The 18,250-nt window shown below is 40.3% G+C and overlaps 1 protein-coding gene across 1 annotated transcript in view; it reads right to left on the minus strand.

Annotated features, from left to right (window-relative positions):
* Positions 1–18,250, minus strand: part of PCNX2 (pecanex 2) — a 159,698-nt gene that overhangs the window by 89,063 nt on the left and 52,385 nt on the right. The window contains exons 14-17 of the mRNA XM_055713484.1: positions 15,120–15,230; positions 13,460–13,551; positions 2,572–2,681; positions 297–393 (exon numbers count right to left, since the gene is read on the minus strand). Of these exons, the coding sequence (XP_055569459.1) occupies positions 297–393; positions 2,572–2,681; positions 13,460–13,551; positions 15,120–15,230 (410 nt within the window). The remainder of the gene's footprint in view (positions 1–296; positions 394–2,571; positions 2,682–13,459; positions 13,552–15,119; positions 15,231–18,250) is intronic.

Raw genomic sequence — 18,250 nt, forward strand, 5'->3', positions numbered from 1 at the left:
CCCATCAGCTATATTAAGGAATCTATGTTGCCAAGCCCTTCAAAGGAACTCTTCAGAAAGGAAAATTGCAATATCCCCTTTCTCCCTTCTAGCTTCACTGGAAAGAAGATGTAGAAGAACTTCTCTCGGTTTCCATCTGTGGATTTAAAGGAACAGGGTATATACCCTCCCATTTTCTGTGCTTTTAGTAATTTAAAGATTTGCATTACTAAATGAGAATATTTAAAAGGTCTCTCAGTGGGGAAAATGGATGGGAGAGAGCTTTAAACAGAAAGTAATGGAAGAAAAGGTCTTACCACTGATTCTCTCATCTTTTCTGGGAGTGGATCTGCTGATGAATCTTCAAATCGTTGACGTAGATAGTGAGGGACATATTTGCACTGAATAAGGGACCTGTAAAAAAAAAATCCTAGTTAGGATAATTTTGAACATGTCTAACAGATACAAATATTCCTGGGGGGCTGAGGAGGAGGAACTGACCCAGATTTCCTTCCTCGCATATGCAGCAGCTATCTTATCTCTGTATAGCTGAAGATTGACACAAACCAGCTCCACCTGTGATCAGGGCAGAACTTCCTCATCAAAACATTAAGGAGTCCCAGCAGTCCAATCAATATGACTCAGGCATTTATAGGCATAAGCAGAGAGGGAACTGTTGCATTCATGCCTTTTATTAATGTTTTAGCTAAGCTGAAACCAATATGGGAGCTCTTTAGACCCATGTTAAAAAGGCCAAAGAAGTTATTTCTGTATAAATTGTATATTAATCCTTAGCTCAAGATTTATGTGCTACCTCTTCCTCCATCTTGAAGTTTATGGCACAAGCCATCCCTTAAATACTGCTTCCAAGCTCCTTAACTTCCTTTAATTAAGTTCAGAGCTGTTTAAAAATGATCTTAAAACTTTTTTGTGAAGGATTATCCATTTTTATCATGATTGCACAATAAACATTTGATGCTGTTTTAACATTAAGATATTTCACAACCATTTCAGCTGCTGAAGCTTTGATTAAGAACATAAAGAAATCAGTAGCTAGCTTTAAAAGTTAAAATGGATTTAATGGTGTAAGAGTACTGCCTTAAAAATTTTAAGGAAAGCCAAGTTTCTGTTTTATTAAAGAAATTAATGAACTGGTGTGTCCTTCCTGGGGAGTGGGAGAAAAGAATACATTTAAATTACTTCAAAATTGGAAGAGCTCACACTTCCATGCTGATTTGCAATTTACCTGTGTATATTTTACTCCAAGGCTAAACAAATCTCCCTAATACAGCAAGCAGCTTCACTTCCTTCCATACTGTAATGGTCGATGAACTACACACCACCTACACAAAGCTCGATCCAGGTCTAATTGACATCAGTGCTAGACACAGTAGGCTTTGGGTAAAGTTAATGGCAATAGATATAAGCAGGTCTTGTTGCTTTGCCACATCAGAACCTAGTGATGTATAAATATCAGATTTCCTGAATCTTCTGAATGGTAAAGAAGGAATTTCTCAGCTCTTCATAAGATTTACCAGGATGCCAATTTTCTGCTAATCCTTTCCTTTCTCCTCAGAATTCTTTTCCTTTTCCCAAGTTTCCCTCCTCAACTACAATCTTGAATGGCCTAAAAAGCCCTTCACTTTCCCCTTCTCCCTCCTGCATTAGAACTGTGCATCCAGTCACCCTGACTTACCATATGCTTACTACAACCTTCACACAGTAAAGAGCCTCACCTCAAGGCACACACAGCGCACCTCATGAATCAAAGGAGAGAGCCTGTGGGTCTCCCCACAGCCCCTCTGCACTGGTCTAGGGTAAGACTGAGGTGTCTGTGAAGCAGGATCCCAGATGGCACGGTGACACCAGCCGCGCAAAACCCACTGACTCGCTTAATCCCAAAGCCACATACTTAGATACCCAACTGCTTGTGGACCACCACAGCTCCCGTAACGGCCATATAGCACGGCTCCCACATGGGAAAACTCACATTTGCCACCCCTGAGCTATGGATCTACGGACTCTCTCATGTCACTGCAACATGCAGATCACAACGTTGGGTCTTCTCCCTGGATCTCCCTTGTTTGCAATGCCAGCTCTTGATATACACTACCTTTCCTCAGCTACTTCTAGCAGACTGTGTCAGAGAAGAAAAGGAAGGAATTAATCTCAAACAGAGAGGCATATCCTGCTGACAGGGACCCTCAGCAAGAGCTGGAATTGAGACATCTCCCCAGTACATCAAATGTCCTTTCTCCTTGCCACAGCGCACATTCTGCAACTCCAGTACCCTGAGCAACCCCTCAAATAAATCACTATTCTCCAACACGGCAAGCACACAATTTCCCAGAGGGTGAAATCTGCTTCGGAGAATTTGGATAGTGTTGTTCAAAGAGCACCAGCCCTACCAGCAATCTGACCGCAGCACTTCATTTATTTCCAGGACTGACACCAACCAGGCAAATGTGGCAAGGAATTTCCACCTCATCACAGTACTTTCAGAAGACAGTCCCCGTGGTTCTGAAACCCAGGCATCACTCTGGTTGAGTGCTGTATGGAGTAATCAGTAAATAACATTTACAGGCAACTTACATCAGTACAGATGGGTCACTGCTTTGTCTGCTGAGGTGATAAGAAAGTGCAACTAGCAGACCACAGAAAGCAGAAAACAGTGCTGGAATGTGTTGTGCATCCCAGGGTTCCTGAACAGAAGGGCAGAAAGCAAAATATTTGTAAGTTAGGAATGCAGAACTTAAATAAAAAAAAAAAATAATCAATTAAGTAGGCTAAGCCATACATGCAGTGTTAAATGCAGAGCATCTAAATCTGTACACCATCTACCAAGGATTGAAAATCCTTTTTTCATATCAAAGTCTACTATTGTGAAAAAAGACTGCAATTAGAGGCATGTTTTGTGATCACATTATGTAATTCCTCTATAATCAGCAATTAGCCAGGAAACCAGATGAAAGGCAGGTTTTCTTTCCTCTTTAATGAAACACTAGAGGCAAATTCTCATTAAAATGAGATGCGAGTGAAATGAACTGCACTGTATTTGTCTAAACTCTAAACTGATACTTAGTTACTTGATCTGTGGCCAGACTGCATGCAACAAATGCCAATGTCACCTACATAAGGCACCACGCTACCGTTCTGGCCCCTCACTCTCGAATCTTTCTGCTCCTTTGTACGTTGCATCCAGGCCCTCCTGGATGGCAATTTACACTCGTCAGCACACTCCAGGTGTAACTAAGATGAAAAACTGTCTCTGGGTGACTTAAATACCTAAAATTGGCTAGAAATAATAAGAAAAAGAACATGAAGCTTAAGGAACGCTTATCAAGACAAGCTTCATCTGTGGAGTCCTCAGCTACAAATTAGGGATCCTAAGACATACTCGCAAGTCCTGGCTGTAAAAGGACAGAGATTTTGGCTGTGAATGATACAGAAACTTGGTGGATCAGATCCATAGCCATTTCACTTTACTAGACTTGTTGTGCCTCCACACAACTTCTACCTGATGAACTGAACATGAGGTCACCAGATTCTGCCATCAGAGAACTTTTTGGGTAGGTTTTTGAGAAACAGTGCTTGTAGGATCTTTAAGCTAGCACAAACAAGGCATCTTCTGCACCACATCTTTTGCTTGAAAACCTTCACAATTTGTACAGGGCCAATATTTTCACAGAATAAAGTAGGTTTATTAGTCTTATTTTGCCCAGTGCTAAGTGTGTTTTCTTAGCAAAGCTGACTCACATTAAGAAACACTCAATTTCTTTCAGGCGCAATGAATACCTGAGTAAGACAAACTGATTTTCTTTTAAGGGACAAACATCCAACCCACTGCAACATGAGATTTCTTTGGAACTTAACCCTGAAAATCTCATTATCCTAAGAGCAGTATCACAGAAGTGAAATTTTAATACCAAGAATCACCTTCCCCTCATCATACTGAACACTGCAAAGATGAAAGACGGAAGCGCCTAGTTCTATCAAACAATCCTCCTCAAAACAGTCATTACAAACAAAAGAGAGATTTACACAGTATTACTGGAAGAATCTAGCACCATTTGTTTGACAAGTTAAACTCTGCCATCCAATTCCACACTTCATTTCATTGTTCCCAATTTTGGGGCCAAATAATTTTTGCGTTAGCTTTTCCCACGCTTAGTTTCAGGTCAGAAATGCATATTCTTCAAAACACTCAAGGAAACTAACCGAAGCCAAAATGTTCTGAATATGGCTGAATCACAGCCTACCCAAATATCCGTGGCATTCCCAAGGAAATACAACTGCGTACAGATCCACACGGCAGCTCCTAGTGCAGGACTGTCCCTTTGCCCTGCAACTTCTTTCAAAAGCAAAATCCTGCAAAGAGCCCGGCAATATCCCTGGTATTGAAATGTGTCAGGAGCCAATCTGAGAAACCATTCTGCCCTCTTTCTACTGTAAAACTACACATGGCCGGTTCCCCACATTAATGTCTCAGGAACTCTTTACTTCCATCTTTTCTATCTATCGTACACAGCTTCTGCGTCTGGCTTGCCCGTGCTCCAGTTCCAAAGTGTCCCTTTCCCCTCAAAGCTCAGCTGTCAAGGAGCCAGCAAGGCCGGCAGGACAGGCATCGATATTTGCTATGTGCCTAGAAAGCAGGATTATCCAGAATAATGCTGCACAATGGTGTACAAAACAGGAGAATGAACAAAGGTGTCATTTCTCCGACATCAGCGTGATATAACCTGCTCCATTTTGTCATTTTCCTCCCCTACTAATGATTCCTGGTAGAGCTTTAAATTAAAAAGATGAAAAAAACAATATAGCTGATAATTGGGCAATGATTCTTCTCAGTGGGAAAACAGGAATGACAGGTTTTAGTCTTGGAAGCTGGTATTATCTGTCATGCTAGACAGGGAGTTTGACTTCCTACTTTACCTCATTTGATTGAGGTGACATGTAGTGCTTTCATATACAGTTTTGACTTTGATGCAGACACTCACGTAGCCATTTTTAAAACAAGTGAAATGGACTTACAGGGTTAAGGATGAAAGTGATGAGTTACAACAGACCCAGTGGTGGGGGGTGTGCGTGTTCCATTCCAACCACAGAATCGCCTAATCCCAAAACAATCCACTAAAAAGGAAGATAAAGGTGACTTTGAACTTACAAGCCTTTTACCACTGGTGGAGGTAGGGAGGCAAATGTATTTTTTAAAAGTGGTGATATTAGTTTTCTGTCTTACATTATTTATGTTTTTCACTTCTTTCTTCCCTTAAAAAAAATACGCGTGTAGCACACTTAGCTTTCAAAGATAGGCTCAAATAAATCATATGTCCTACTCCAGAGACAAACAGTGCTCTGAACAGAGAACCATTTGTGGTAAGTAGAAATTCTTGTTACTTTTTTTTTTTCCTTTTCTTTTTTCTTTTCTTTTTTTTTTCCTTCCTTCCCCCCCACCCCCACCCCCCAGAATACTCCTTGCAACTCAACAAAGACTTTGCAGATTGCTGCAGCATTAGCATCATCGAAGGTGAAGGCATTACCATGGTGGCTGGCTTTTTAAATATGGAGACAAACTCCAGTTGTTCTTCACTATGCACACACCCGTGATTTTCCACTCTCTCATGATTTCATCATTATTCATAGAATGGTTGGGGTTGGAAAGGACCCTTAAAAGTCATCTAGGTCACCCCCCTGCAAATCAACCAGTCTTTGGTCTTTCTCCTTAGCTCTACAACCCACCTTTAGCATGGTTCTGTGCTATTGCTCCTATCAAACAATACGCAGGACAGCCGTTGACAGCCAGCCATTCTAAATGCGTGATAGTAAATTGAAAGAAAAACTATCATCCTATTTCTGAACTTATAAAATACTTTCTGATTGAGATTGCAAAAGGGAATACTCCCTGTGCCCTCAAAGGCATGAGAAAATGGTGACAATAACTTGTTCTCGACAAAGTTATCTAATAAGCTTAGCTATATTGCCATGGATACTTGTTTTCAGTGAACACTAGCAACCAGGAAATGTGAAGTATTCCAGAGCCTTACGTTACAGTGGTTAGACACAAATTCCAGGGAGAGAAGGCCACCAGCCTTACCTTCCCATCATTCACGGGGGGGGGGGGGGGGGGAAAGAAGTTACTATCCCAGGGGAGCTCCAAAAACTTGACAAATTATAAGCTACCAGAATACAGATATCACTGCCCATTCTGAGCAAAGTTTTGTCTGTTTCTCTGCACTCCCAGCTGCTATTCCAGCTGTGACCACATTTTTCAGTGCTGAAATTTAAAATCCCTAAGGCTGGGACTGATGCAGGGGCGAGCACGTGTGTGTGCACAGCACCTTACACAATAAAGTCCTAGTCTGCAACTAGGATTCCTTGTCTGGAGAGTAAGGTGAGCAACAACTTCAGGCAGGGGCATGGATACTCATGGTTCACATTATGCTGAAGTTTATCCTAAACAAGAAGCGCAGATTTCTACATTCCTGTACAGTGACATATTTCTATAAGAGTAACCCTGGACCGTATCAGATTCTGCAGGCATAATTTACTTTTTCTGTTATATCTGGACAACAAGTTCTCATGATACACAGCAAATGAAGAGCCTAACTACTGAAGTTATGTCTAAAGTGTGAGTCTGACTATGGCTGCAAACATCGCTCACTGAAACGCACCATATCTGACAATTCTCTCCAAAATTAATGCTCCTAACAGCCCTTGCTTGAACCTCAGGGGTCTCTAAATTGGAAAGTACATAAAATTAATGAGCCTTGTCTTCAAGACCTCCAACAGGGCTGGAAGCATTTTATGCAGTAGAAACAAAGCTGTCTAATAACCCTGTATCTCTATTTTTGGTCACTTACACATCCGGGAATTCTGTCTATACACATGGGCCTATTCAGTGCTGTTTAGAAATTTATTTGAGCAGTCCTAGCAGACTGAGGGAGATGTATGCTTGCAATTCCTTCCCATTATAAAACCCTAAGACAAATATTTCAAACTTATTAGTACACAGATGAAGCCTGTGTCCTTGAAAACAGGAATCAAGAAGCATTGTTATTCTGACTAATGAGTTTAAAACTCATTAAACAACAAAGCAAACTACATCAATGTGAGCTGAGAATGGTTTAAAATACACACAGGATTTTTAGTAACTGCCCATTGAAGCAATAAGTAAGTTACCAGAAAATACTTTCTTCAGGTATAAGGTAATGGAAACTACACAACTTTAGTTTTAAAAAAAACGTACAGAGCTGGAGGAGGTAGCTCTGCTGCATATGAACACATTCATATCAGTTTAATTTTTCTGATCCAAGTCCAAAATCTGAGATTTTTTCCAGCTGATTAACATAAACCACAATTTCCTTAAGCAGTTTAAAAAAACAAAACAAAACAAAACAAACCACAACAAATCCCCCCACCAACAACAAAAAAGCTGGATGACAAATAACTAACTGGTTCTGGTTAAGTTTCAAATCCAAACCAGCTGACTGGAACAGAAGGCAGAAGAGAAGGACTGACTGAGTCCAGAAACCTTCAGGGATGTGCTCTTCTGCCCCACAGCAAAACACTGATGTGTTGGAATGCTAAAGACTGATATCAAGATGGCTAAATTCCAGACCGAGTATTTGTGGAAAAAGTAGGAGGGCATACATGACTTTTTTTAAGTATCTGTTAAATATTTGGGCACAGACCACAAAACAGATGGAGCTGGAGACAAAAATCAGCACATCAGGCAATTCCAGTCAAGTGAAAAAGATGGCACAGAAGTTCCTGTGTCTCCAATCTGATGAATGTAGTATCTGAAAATAAAAACACCTCCTCCAGCAAAAAGAGATAACCCTTTCATATATCAAAGCTAAGGTAGCTATTAGAGCTGCCAATTTCTGTTCAAGAGTACAGGACTGAAGCTGAGATCAGAAACAAAGCCAGGCTGAAGTGAACGCAGATAATTTTAAACTAAACTCAGTTACCCAATAGCTTCCAAAAAGTAGCAAGCTGAAAAATCACTGCTATGAGATGTAACAATCCAAGGAATGAGCAAAAGAGGTGATAAAACCATGTTTAGGGTTTAGACTTTTTATTAAACAGAACTAAATTAATGTTCACAGAGGACCTGGAAAGAAGTGAAATAAGGAATGGTGATATCATTAAACAGAGGCCTGGGAGATAAAGAAAATCTCAAAGCAAGCAGGAGAAACTCAGGTCTTTGCACTTTAGAAGCTAAGACATTTATCTTCTGTCTTGTCTGAAATCAGGTTCACAGTATTGTACGTAAGGCTGGATAAGCAGCTGGCGTCATATCACTCATGACAGGGATGTGTCATGGGATAAGATGTATGAAGAGATGCTTTACAGCACCTGAAAGCTGTAGCTAAATTACCTTTGCAACACTGGGATAACATGAGTGTAAAACAAAAATTTATCCAGGTGACTCCACATTGTCACCACAGGGAATGACTTGTGTTCACCAGCTGTGTCAGACAACGACCCGAACACCTGCTCCGCTCACAATACGCTCCTTTGACTGACAACAGGGACAAACAGTGTCCTGTCCATCAGTCCTCAAGGCCTCAAACACACAGAAGGAGACCTGGAATTCCAGCTATTTTATGTTTGGGGGTTTTCTGGAGAAATTATCTGTTATAATTTTAGATGCAATAATACTCTGTACTTCCCTACTGTGAGCAATTTGGAGTTTTCTTTTTAATTTTTCGATTGGACAGCTTTAAACAAAAAGAAAACTGATCAGTCCAGCACCAGCACCACCAGAGAAGGTCCCGACAAACCGCAGGTCCACAGCTCCTCCACACAAACATCAAGCAAGGGCAAAGCTGCAGAGAAGCGCTCTGAGGACGGGAGCCACTGGGCCACAGCGGGTGGGACCCCTTTGCTTCTCAGTCACCTCCGAACAACACGCCCCTCGTCTTCCTCCAAGCATCCGAGTCACACACCTTGAACACAGGTCTCCTCATCACACAATGAGTTTGTGCCTGGCCTTGAAACAGAGTTAGCTGTGTGGAAAGCGCATGTTTGGTCACCTGAGAGCCCGTCTCTGCCAGGTGAGCAGCCCCTCCCCAGGACACATCCCACGCTTCTGATCAAGTCCGGTGATGGGACAGGTAAGCAGCTCTGCCACATGATCCAACCTGCGCACTCACTGTTCGCACAAGAGCAGAGATCTGCCATCCTTTTTTAGGCGATACATGCATTTTAGCCACGAGAGAGAAGCATTTCTGGTCATGTGATGGCAAAGATGCTGCAGGGTCATTCAGAAAAAGAGTGGCAGGGCCACGTGAACTTGTTGGGCACGCCAAATTTTGTCTGCAGATCACAGGACGAACTCTCAATCCAAAATACTGTATCATAATTTTCTTCAGGCAACTTATCTGAATAAAAATCAATGACAATCATTAAGTTAAAGTAATGCTACATCTGTACCGCTGCTGTTTTTTCACAGAGACTCTCAGTTGGTTTTGTACAACGTAATCCAACAGCAAAATCAGTCTGGGCAAGGCACAGGATTAAAGCACAGGCATATCTGTCTGTCTCAATGCCCAGAGTTTGTATTTGCATGCTGAAAGTTACCTTGAGTACTTACACTGTTTTGAAACATGCCAGAAACAATTGCTCAATTCTTACTTTTTTAAAAAAAAAAAAAAAAATTGGGAGCTCTAGAGCAAAGAATTAATTGCTGTGAATTTGCTATTCTAAAATAATCTCCAAATCTGACTGCAGCTAAATCAAACTATTGTACATACAATTGTTTCTGTTCTAAATATGAATAAGAAAAACTCACTTAAGAACACATTATAAAATGAACACCATTTATTTTTTTAAAAAAAGAAAACTATGTGGTACATTAATTATTATTCTAATGAACTTCTTCATGGATAATATCTTTCCTTTTGGAATAATTACCATACACAGAGAAACCAGGCTAGAGTATTTCATCTGGCAAGACGGTAATTAGAACACAAGAACCACTTAAGGAAGGAGAGGCTCAAGCCTGATACCGCTGGAATAGGCCTTCAGCCTGGGCATTTGATGTGAGCAATTGTTCACCAGCAAAAAGCACACAACCACTTAAGAGATCCATTCTCCTCTGCTATTTATTTCAGGAAATAGAACTCTGCTAGTTACACCTGCTGAGCTATAAGATGTTCTGCCAATAAACAGAGTTCACGTTCGAGGATGCTACATTTCAGCCAAGAAATAAGCCTTGCGACCCAGAAATCCTGCACTAGAGTTTATCATGTTTCCCTGCCTTGAACCTTTTTGATTGTGACGATTTTTTCATCTCCATAAATGCTGAAAATTTTGCTCCGTTAGTTTGGCAAACTGACTAAAAGCGAAAAGAGTAAAATAAAATTAAAAAGAATAAAGAATAGCAGTAAAGTACAAGTGTGGAAGAGATGCCACTTCTATCTTAAGGAAAACCATGTACTTAACACCATTGTGCAAACACCTCAATGACATAGACCACAGCATCTGTTCAGTTTTAAGTTAAACTGTGATTTCTAGTGCACCAAAAATCGAAACTTTCCCTTGATTAGGATCAGAAGTTATTGCTCACTACATATCAAAAAGTCCTAGTTTCTTACAGGGGTATTAGACTGGCTTTCACACTGGTCCCTATTAAGGATCAGATTCTTCTCTTACACTTAAGCCAATTCCTACTCCTTCTCCACCAATCAAAGAATCATTCTTTTGCAATGTTAAAGACAACAGCCCAAAAGGAAAAAAATCTCTGGACTTGACTGAAGAACAAGGAGGGTTAACACAAGTGCTTACTTCATTACTTCTGGAAGAAAAACAATGTATGAAATTTTAAGCACCCCAGTAGACTGAGATTATGAGCTGAAGCAAGTGGAATCATCTTTACATGCTTTAAATTAACCTCCTCAGAAGTGCCTTCACAAGAACAGTGCCATAAAAATTCAAATTAACTGTAATTTCTGTGTGAACAGAAAGTCTGCACTTAATATTGGTAATTTAGAACAGATATCTTGTAAATCTTTCACAGCACTCTACAACTTCAGGGTAGTGTTAAAAGCATATTTCTAAGCAGTTTGAAGTCTAATCCACAAGGAGATTGCTTATCTACAAAGCCACCTGCAAGGTGTAATTTGAAGTATTATGCTGAGACAAGAATCTGTAGAATATTGTAAGAGGCTTTTCTTTAATACTGTTTACAAAACTATTTTCTAAAGTATCCATCACACAACTTCCCTACCCTCAACTAGAGAATCACCCTCTACTAACCTTAGGGGGGGAAAAAAAAGATAATTTCCGCAGATATTTGCCCATTGAACGCAATTCCTTCCTTCCATACAGCTCCCTCCATTTTTCTCATTGTCTGTGCCCCCATTACAGCTTTTCTCACTCTGCTCATCCTTACAGAGAACCACCTTCTCTACTCCAGATGCCAGTTCCCAAATCATTAATACAGCCGGAAAATGGTAGCAGGAACACTAGCTACCTGAGGAAACTGCATAAGAAGCAGTTAAGCTTTTTTTTAGCATCACATAGCTGGGTCAAGTCAAACCACTATAACTGATACACTGGGTGAGCCTGGCAACATGTTCAAAGGTGTTTAAAGTGTCTTAATGTAGCACCGCACAGCGGCTGAGTTGCCATAATTCATTGTGTATGGGCTCAAAGCCTTCCAGGGGCAAGACGAAATGGTGGCTTAACACATTCTACTTTACTGTTGGGAGTGGTTAAGAACACATGCACAGCCAGATCTGATCACCTGGGAGACCGTTAAGGCATTATAATCGACCTTTTTTGATTTAAGGCTCCTATTCAAAATTTTAAGTGGAAAACTGTTAAAAGCCATTACAGAAATGCTTATGTTCCTTAAAGAATTCCCCTGAAGAAATGTCTGATCACCCCTCTTATCCGTGTAAATCACCAGACTGGGTGTTCACATGATCCATCCTTGGCTGTTGTAAAATCTCATACTGGGATCTGTGTGGGTGCTATGCGTGCGCAGCACCACAAAGCATCCTCTCACGTATGCCCACAAGGTGTCAAAAGCAGCTTGTAAATCACTGCACGTCCTGGTGCACCCCTGCATGGGCACTGACAGCATCCAGCCTGTAATGAAACACTGTCAAAAGACTGTCCCTTACAGGATCAGTTTTATCACAAGTCTAAGATGAAATTCAGCTCTTGCTGTGGTCACTAGGAATTTTGCAGCAGATTTGAAGGCAGCCAACATTTCATTGCTGTTTTTTAAACAGAACAAAAAAATGCAGAGAATACATACATTAACTGAAAAAAAAATTGAAAAAAAAAAAGATTAAGAAATTTAATAAAGCTTTAGATTGAATATGGCTCAAAATGCAGCATCTGCCAAAAAAACCCCTAAAGTGTGCATCACTGGGAAGGGTACTGAGAATAAGTCAGCAAGTCATTTTCCCAGCTTATGGAGCCGTGGCACACCCACATCCTGAGCACCATACACAATTTACTCTCCATGTCTGAAGGTCATCTGAAAGAGTAAGAGAAGGCACAGAGTAGGATGACTAACGTAGCTACTCCTGAGAAGAGCAGCTGTTTTACAAGGAGACACTAGACAGGCTGGGACTCTTCAGTTTAAAGAGAAGATGGCTGGGGGGGCTTATGCCTGATGCCTACAAAACTGCAAAGGCAGGAGATACAGTGAATGCACAACAGTTCTTCCACAAATCCTGCAATACTAGGCATAGGAACGACTTGGTGAAATCAGCAGAGGTGTCTAAAACCAATGAAGGACAGCACTGCTTTGCACAGAGCACAGCGAACATCTGGCATTAGTTGCACAAAGATGTGGAGAAAGACCGGACCAGCACATTCAGGGACTCACAAATTCATAGACAAGTCCACGATACCAAACGAAATAAGCAGGGACATTGTCTCCAACATCCCTAATCCAACAACTGTGGACACCAGTGGAATATTAGGGAAAAGAGCGGCAGTCACCTGATTTGCATTAAATTCTTAAATTGCATTTCCCTGTGGATGCAGACACATTACTGGATTAGATGGTCCACCGGTCTGCCCATTTAAGTTCTTAGGCACACTGTTAGGAAGCAACAACAAAATCCTTTATTATTTTTTTTTCCTTCAGAAATATGGACCTTATTAGGAATTTCGACCAAATTCAGCCTGGCTTATACAGATCAATAGGAGCTGCACGTTTTTAAGCCAAGGCTGCTCTTAGTCTTTGAAGGGGAAATCCAACAGATCATTTCAGACTGACACATGTAAGAGGCAAACTGTCACCGATATTAGACATAGGTTTACTCTGGAATTTCTACCACAGTTTCAATTTATTTCAGTGTAGCTAACAGACAGAACTTGAAGTATGGCTTGTAAAGCTTATCTTGATAAACAACAATGACAACATAGCACCAAACAATGCTGGTCTCCCCTAGATTATATGAATTTTGAGCTTGAAATTTTGAATTTTTGCAGCGTTGTTTTTCTGGCTTACCTTCACTGCACTGAAGCAGAAAGCATACAGGACAATCAGAACAACAAAGCTTCGGGAAATGCTGTATAGTGCAGATACCAACCCAGCAGCAGCTGAAATAGAGACACTAAATGTCAGTTGATTTCTTCCTAAATGAGAACATGCAACCAAAAGAAAAAAAATTAAACAGCTCTTGCACGAGGAGAGGTACAGAGGTGAAATCAGGGATTGCAAAGCTGGTTGAAGCCCCAGATAAGCTCACAAAACTGTTTACAGCTACGGCTGAAAGCCCAATACCACTGTACTCCATGTGTTCTCCACTGACCTCAGGTCCCACACTATTACTTTTTCTACTGAACACTGCTTTGCCAAAACATCAGTTTGACTCTTCACATTGCTACGAAGGAGGGATGAAGTGATCTACAAAACTGGCAATCTTCTAGTCAAACTCCATGTGGAGTTTTCCTCCTTCCCTTTGCTCCTAAGACACAGGCTCTGGTATCATCCAAAAGCATCCTAACTTGCTTGGTCAACCATGATTTGCACCATATTAAGATACATGAATGAAATCAAAGGGAGACAGAAGGATGCCAGCTGATCTCTTGCTATAACCTCCTTTGAGACCTTCCAGAAGCAGGGTAGGAAAAGCTGTCAGCAAGAATGAGTTCAGCAGTCTCAACAAAGGAGACATAGGAGCTGCAAAACCATACTCTTATTAGGGCTCAACATACACTGGAATCGTTATTATTGATAGGACACGTTATTTCCTCCAGGTCTGCTATGGTATTTACGAGACAAAAAGCAAAGAACACACCTATAATCTCTACTAGTTTTAACCACTTGCCAAGGCTACGTCTACAGTAGCAAACAGAATGACGCACTAAGCGTGAGTCTGTGGAATTAGAAGTGCTGAGGATGTCACAACCATGATATACATGTTTGAGATGCCTTACTGCAGACTATCTCTAGTCTGGTCCCACAGACTGTACGCTCATTAGTGTTTGGAGTGCAAGAGGTGCACCCTTACAGTGCACCTTTCTTCTAAGCTTCATCCAAATGGAATCCAGTTTGCTTATTCTGACATCATTCCATGATGCAAAACAACATGTAGTAAGTGGGAGCAAGGAGGAGGTTTGTTTCTGATTGGAACTAAGATGACAGTGTAGATGCATCCCAGTCTTCTCTGTTACTTAAGCTATAATGAAAAACAAAACCCACCACTACCAACAACAAAGATGCATCATCTCTCGTGGGCCTTGCTTTACCTCTGACTGAAACAACACCAAAAATATCCCACATTCAATATCTTGTGAACATGCTCTACTATAGAACAATGCAAACTTTTTCTATTTTTATTTTTTAAATGGAGTTTTAACTGAATTATATTTTAAGTTTTTCTTTTTTATAAATACAGTAAAGATTCACATCAGACATGCCAAGAAAAAAACGCTTTGATGTCAACAACATCCTGCAGCCTATAGCACAACTTGTATAGAACTTTTCAAAAGAAAAAAAGAAATCTACTCAAGGGGGTCTTATTAGTATTCACCCCACTGTTATATGAATACCATTAGCTGTTTCAGCTTTAACATGCACTGTGCTTTAAAACATGCAATAATATACTCTAATCCAAGGTTATAAACCCAGAAAGGGATAGCTCAGGCTGCAACTGGCTACTTACCAGAACCGCCAAAAAGCAACATGTCTATTTGCTCCAAAAGATATATACAGAAGGTGTTGATTTGAGGGAAAAGACCAAGAAGAGAAATTGCAGGAAAGCAATATAAAAACACTAAAGAAAAAAAAATAAATGTTAGAACACAGTCATACATCACAATGTATGGAGAACAGAGAAACATGCATCACACCAGCATAAGAAAGTCACTGCAATAAATTCTGAAATTACTCAAGCGAGCATACCTTAAACTTAGCATCAGCAATTACGCTCCCCTTCTCATGTATTCAAAATAAATTACGTTATTTTGTGTGTAAGAAACGAAAGCTCAGAGGTTAACTTTAAGCTTTATTCTGGATAAAAGCAGTGGCAGAAAAAAATAGCATTACGTAGCCTCCTTACTGCTTCTCAAATACTTCCAAATTTATATTTGTTCTATTTAAAGTACAGAAAGTTTAACTTTGGAACTTCCTCCTTGAATCTGAGATGGTTCAAGCACAGGTATAACAATTCAATATAAACAAACAAAAAATACTTCAATGGCTAGGATCCTAAGTATCTTGGCTATCACAGCATCCTGCTTCTACCAGCAATCAACAGCAGACACTTAAAGCAGCACGCAAAAATGGGACAAACCTATAGTGAAACTTCCCCAGAATATTTCCCCAGCTTCCAGCAGGAGGGGCCTTGACTTTGCAGTAGTGAAAGAACATTAAAAACAGTAAAGAAACTCGGGGGTAAAACCCAGTCTGAGATCTTTACATTTAGAAATCTTTCTAAATAGAAACGCTAATTTAAATGGCTGCTTTACAGTCAGGGAAAAGCAAGAATCATAATTCAGGTAATGGTGCTGCTAGTCCTATGTTCTGTTTGCCTCCAGCCATTCCTCCTTCCCATCCATTTACTCTTAGCTCCACCCTAGAAAATGCTAAGCACAGCTGTCTAGCAAAGCATCTAAACACACACTTGACCCAACTCTCCAATACTGCCCATTTTCAAGGATACATGCACATGTTTAATCATATTCTTACTGCTTTGTTGTACTAGTACCAGAATGTTCTCATGGTGAAGGAGAGGGATGTGTCAGCCACTCTTCCTCATAAACAAGTATGTATTTGTTAGTTTACATTCTAGGAAGACTGCTGTTTCCTCCTATTCATTTTCATAAAAAGTAAATTAAACAAAACACTAGTACAACTTATTCCCCTTCCCACCCCATCAAATCGTAAGAAGGCAACAATAATGTTGAATGCTATTTTCACATTTTACTCCCAACTCCTCTTACTAATGCATCTTGTGCTAAAATAAAGCAATACACCAAGTTTGATCTGACAGCTTTAACTTCATCGTATTACACGCTACTGCTATCTAATGCTGTACATCTTGTTGCGGAAGCCAAACAGGGGGGAAAAATAACATATCGAAGTGTTAAACACAGACAGAGCTCACTTAAGTATACTGGCATTCACAATGCAGCCTTCATCACGACTTCCTGCCGCTGGCACAAATTATACACGCGTAAGAACATGAGGAAACACTGTCTTCTCTATCTTTTACATGCAAATGCCTTTATTAAGCTCCTCTTCCTTTACTACCCTGCTCTTCTTTTAGATATTCCACCAAACCATACCAAGCCAAGCAAGGACCACTCCTGAAGACAGACAATGGCATGGCAGCAAACTGCCCAGCGGGCCATGTGGACTCACCGTGGGATCAACTATCCCAAAAACTCACTGCTGAAACTCACAGGAGATCTTGTTCCTCCTGCAAAGGACCCACAGATCTGCTAGAATTCATCTTAGCCTACTGACTTACAGTCCAAATGACTGCCTTTGTTGTAGCAACCTCTGAAAAAGCTGAGTAAGAGCAGGGGAGGGAAGGACAAGACCAGATATGTCCTGTCAGGACACCAAAATACATAGGGGTGAATGTAAACAAGGAGAGAAAAGTTGGTTGACTAAAGCAATGTCCTCACCTCACCCTCTCTCCATTAATAACTTGAATAATCCTAACAACTTCTTTAGCTAAGGTAGCTTTGTTTATCTCATCCTCCACAAAGGAGCATGCCAGAGATGAAAATAAACAGTTGTCACTTACAAAAGGATTGAGTTTAGGAGCGGTAGTGTCCCTTGTGGGAAGCAGACAATAAAAGTAATTGATTAATCAGCTGGAATTACATTATGAATTCCAGAGACAATTTGTACACGCATCACAATTTTTCATACAGAACAACAATTTTAAGAGCTGGACCACTATGATATGTTTATGTGAGCTGCTGGCTTTAACGCTGCAGATCAAAGGTTTCCTCTAAATGAGTAGCTACCAGATAAGTGTAGAAAGGAAACACAAATTTTGACTTCGGAAACTTTGGGTCTTTTGAGAAATGCAGAATAGTAACTCAGTGGCAATGTCACTGCAAACCTTTTAGAAGTCTACAGAATTACTATTTTTAAAAAAAAAAAAAAAAAAAAAGGTATCCCTGCATACCAGTCCATTTGTTGTGTAATAATAGATACCTTTTCCACAAGTTAAAAACAAAAGAAGTTTTATTTCAGTGAGAAACAGTATTTTTGTTCTTCCCCTCCTGAACGTAGCAAAGGATAACATTCAGAGAGGCTCTCTTCCCCTGGCGGAAGCTCAGTCGCTGCTGAAAGCAGGCAGAGGACTTGCTATCTCAAAATTTTACCACCACTCGATACTTACTCTTCTGAGACATCCGCCAAATAATTTCACTCACCTGCCTAATGCTTAAATGGTGTCATCACAAAAACTATCATACATTAAGTGTGTAACGACTTTTGTCACTAACCAGAGCTATAGCACATACTGACTGAGGTTGGCTCTGTCTGTGCCCTTGCTTAACACCACGTATGTGAATCTAGCAAAAAAGGTCAATTGAAGTAAGGAATTCAAGATGAAAACCATAGTTAGAATGAATTAAGGCCACGATCCCCCAACTAATATAAATCAATAGCAGAATCACCATCAATTTAAAATAAAATAGAATCAGATCCTAAACAGATTGCTTGCAAAGAAATGGTCCTGTTAAAAAACACATTTCTTAAGTAATTAGGTTATACATCTACACACTTCCATTGATTTTCTTTTATAACCTCGTTTCAAGACTTTTATCATAG

This window comes from Falco cherrug, chromosome 6, assembly GCF_023634085.1.
Source record: "Falco cherrug isolate bFalChe1 chromosome 6, bFalChe1.pri, whole genome shotgun sequence".
NCBI lineage: Eukaryota > Metazoa > Chordata > Aves > Falconiformes > Falconidae > Falco > Falco cherrug.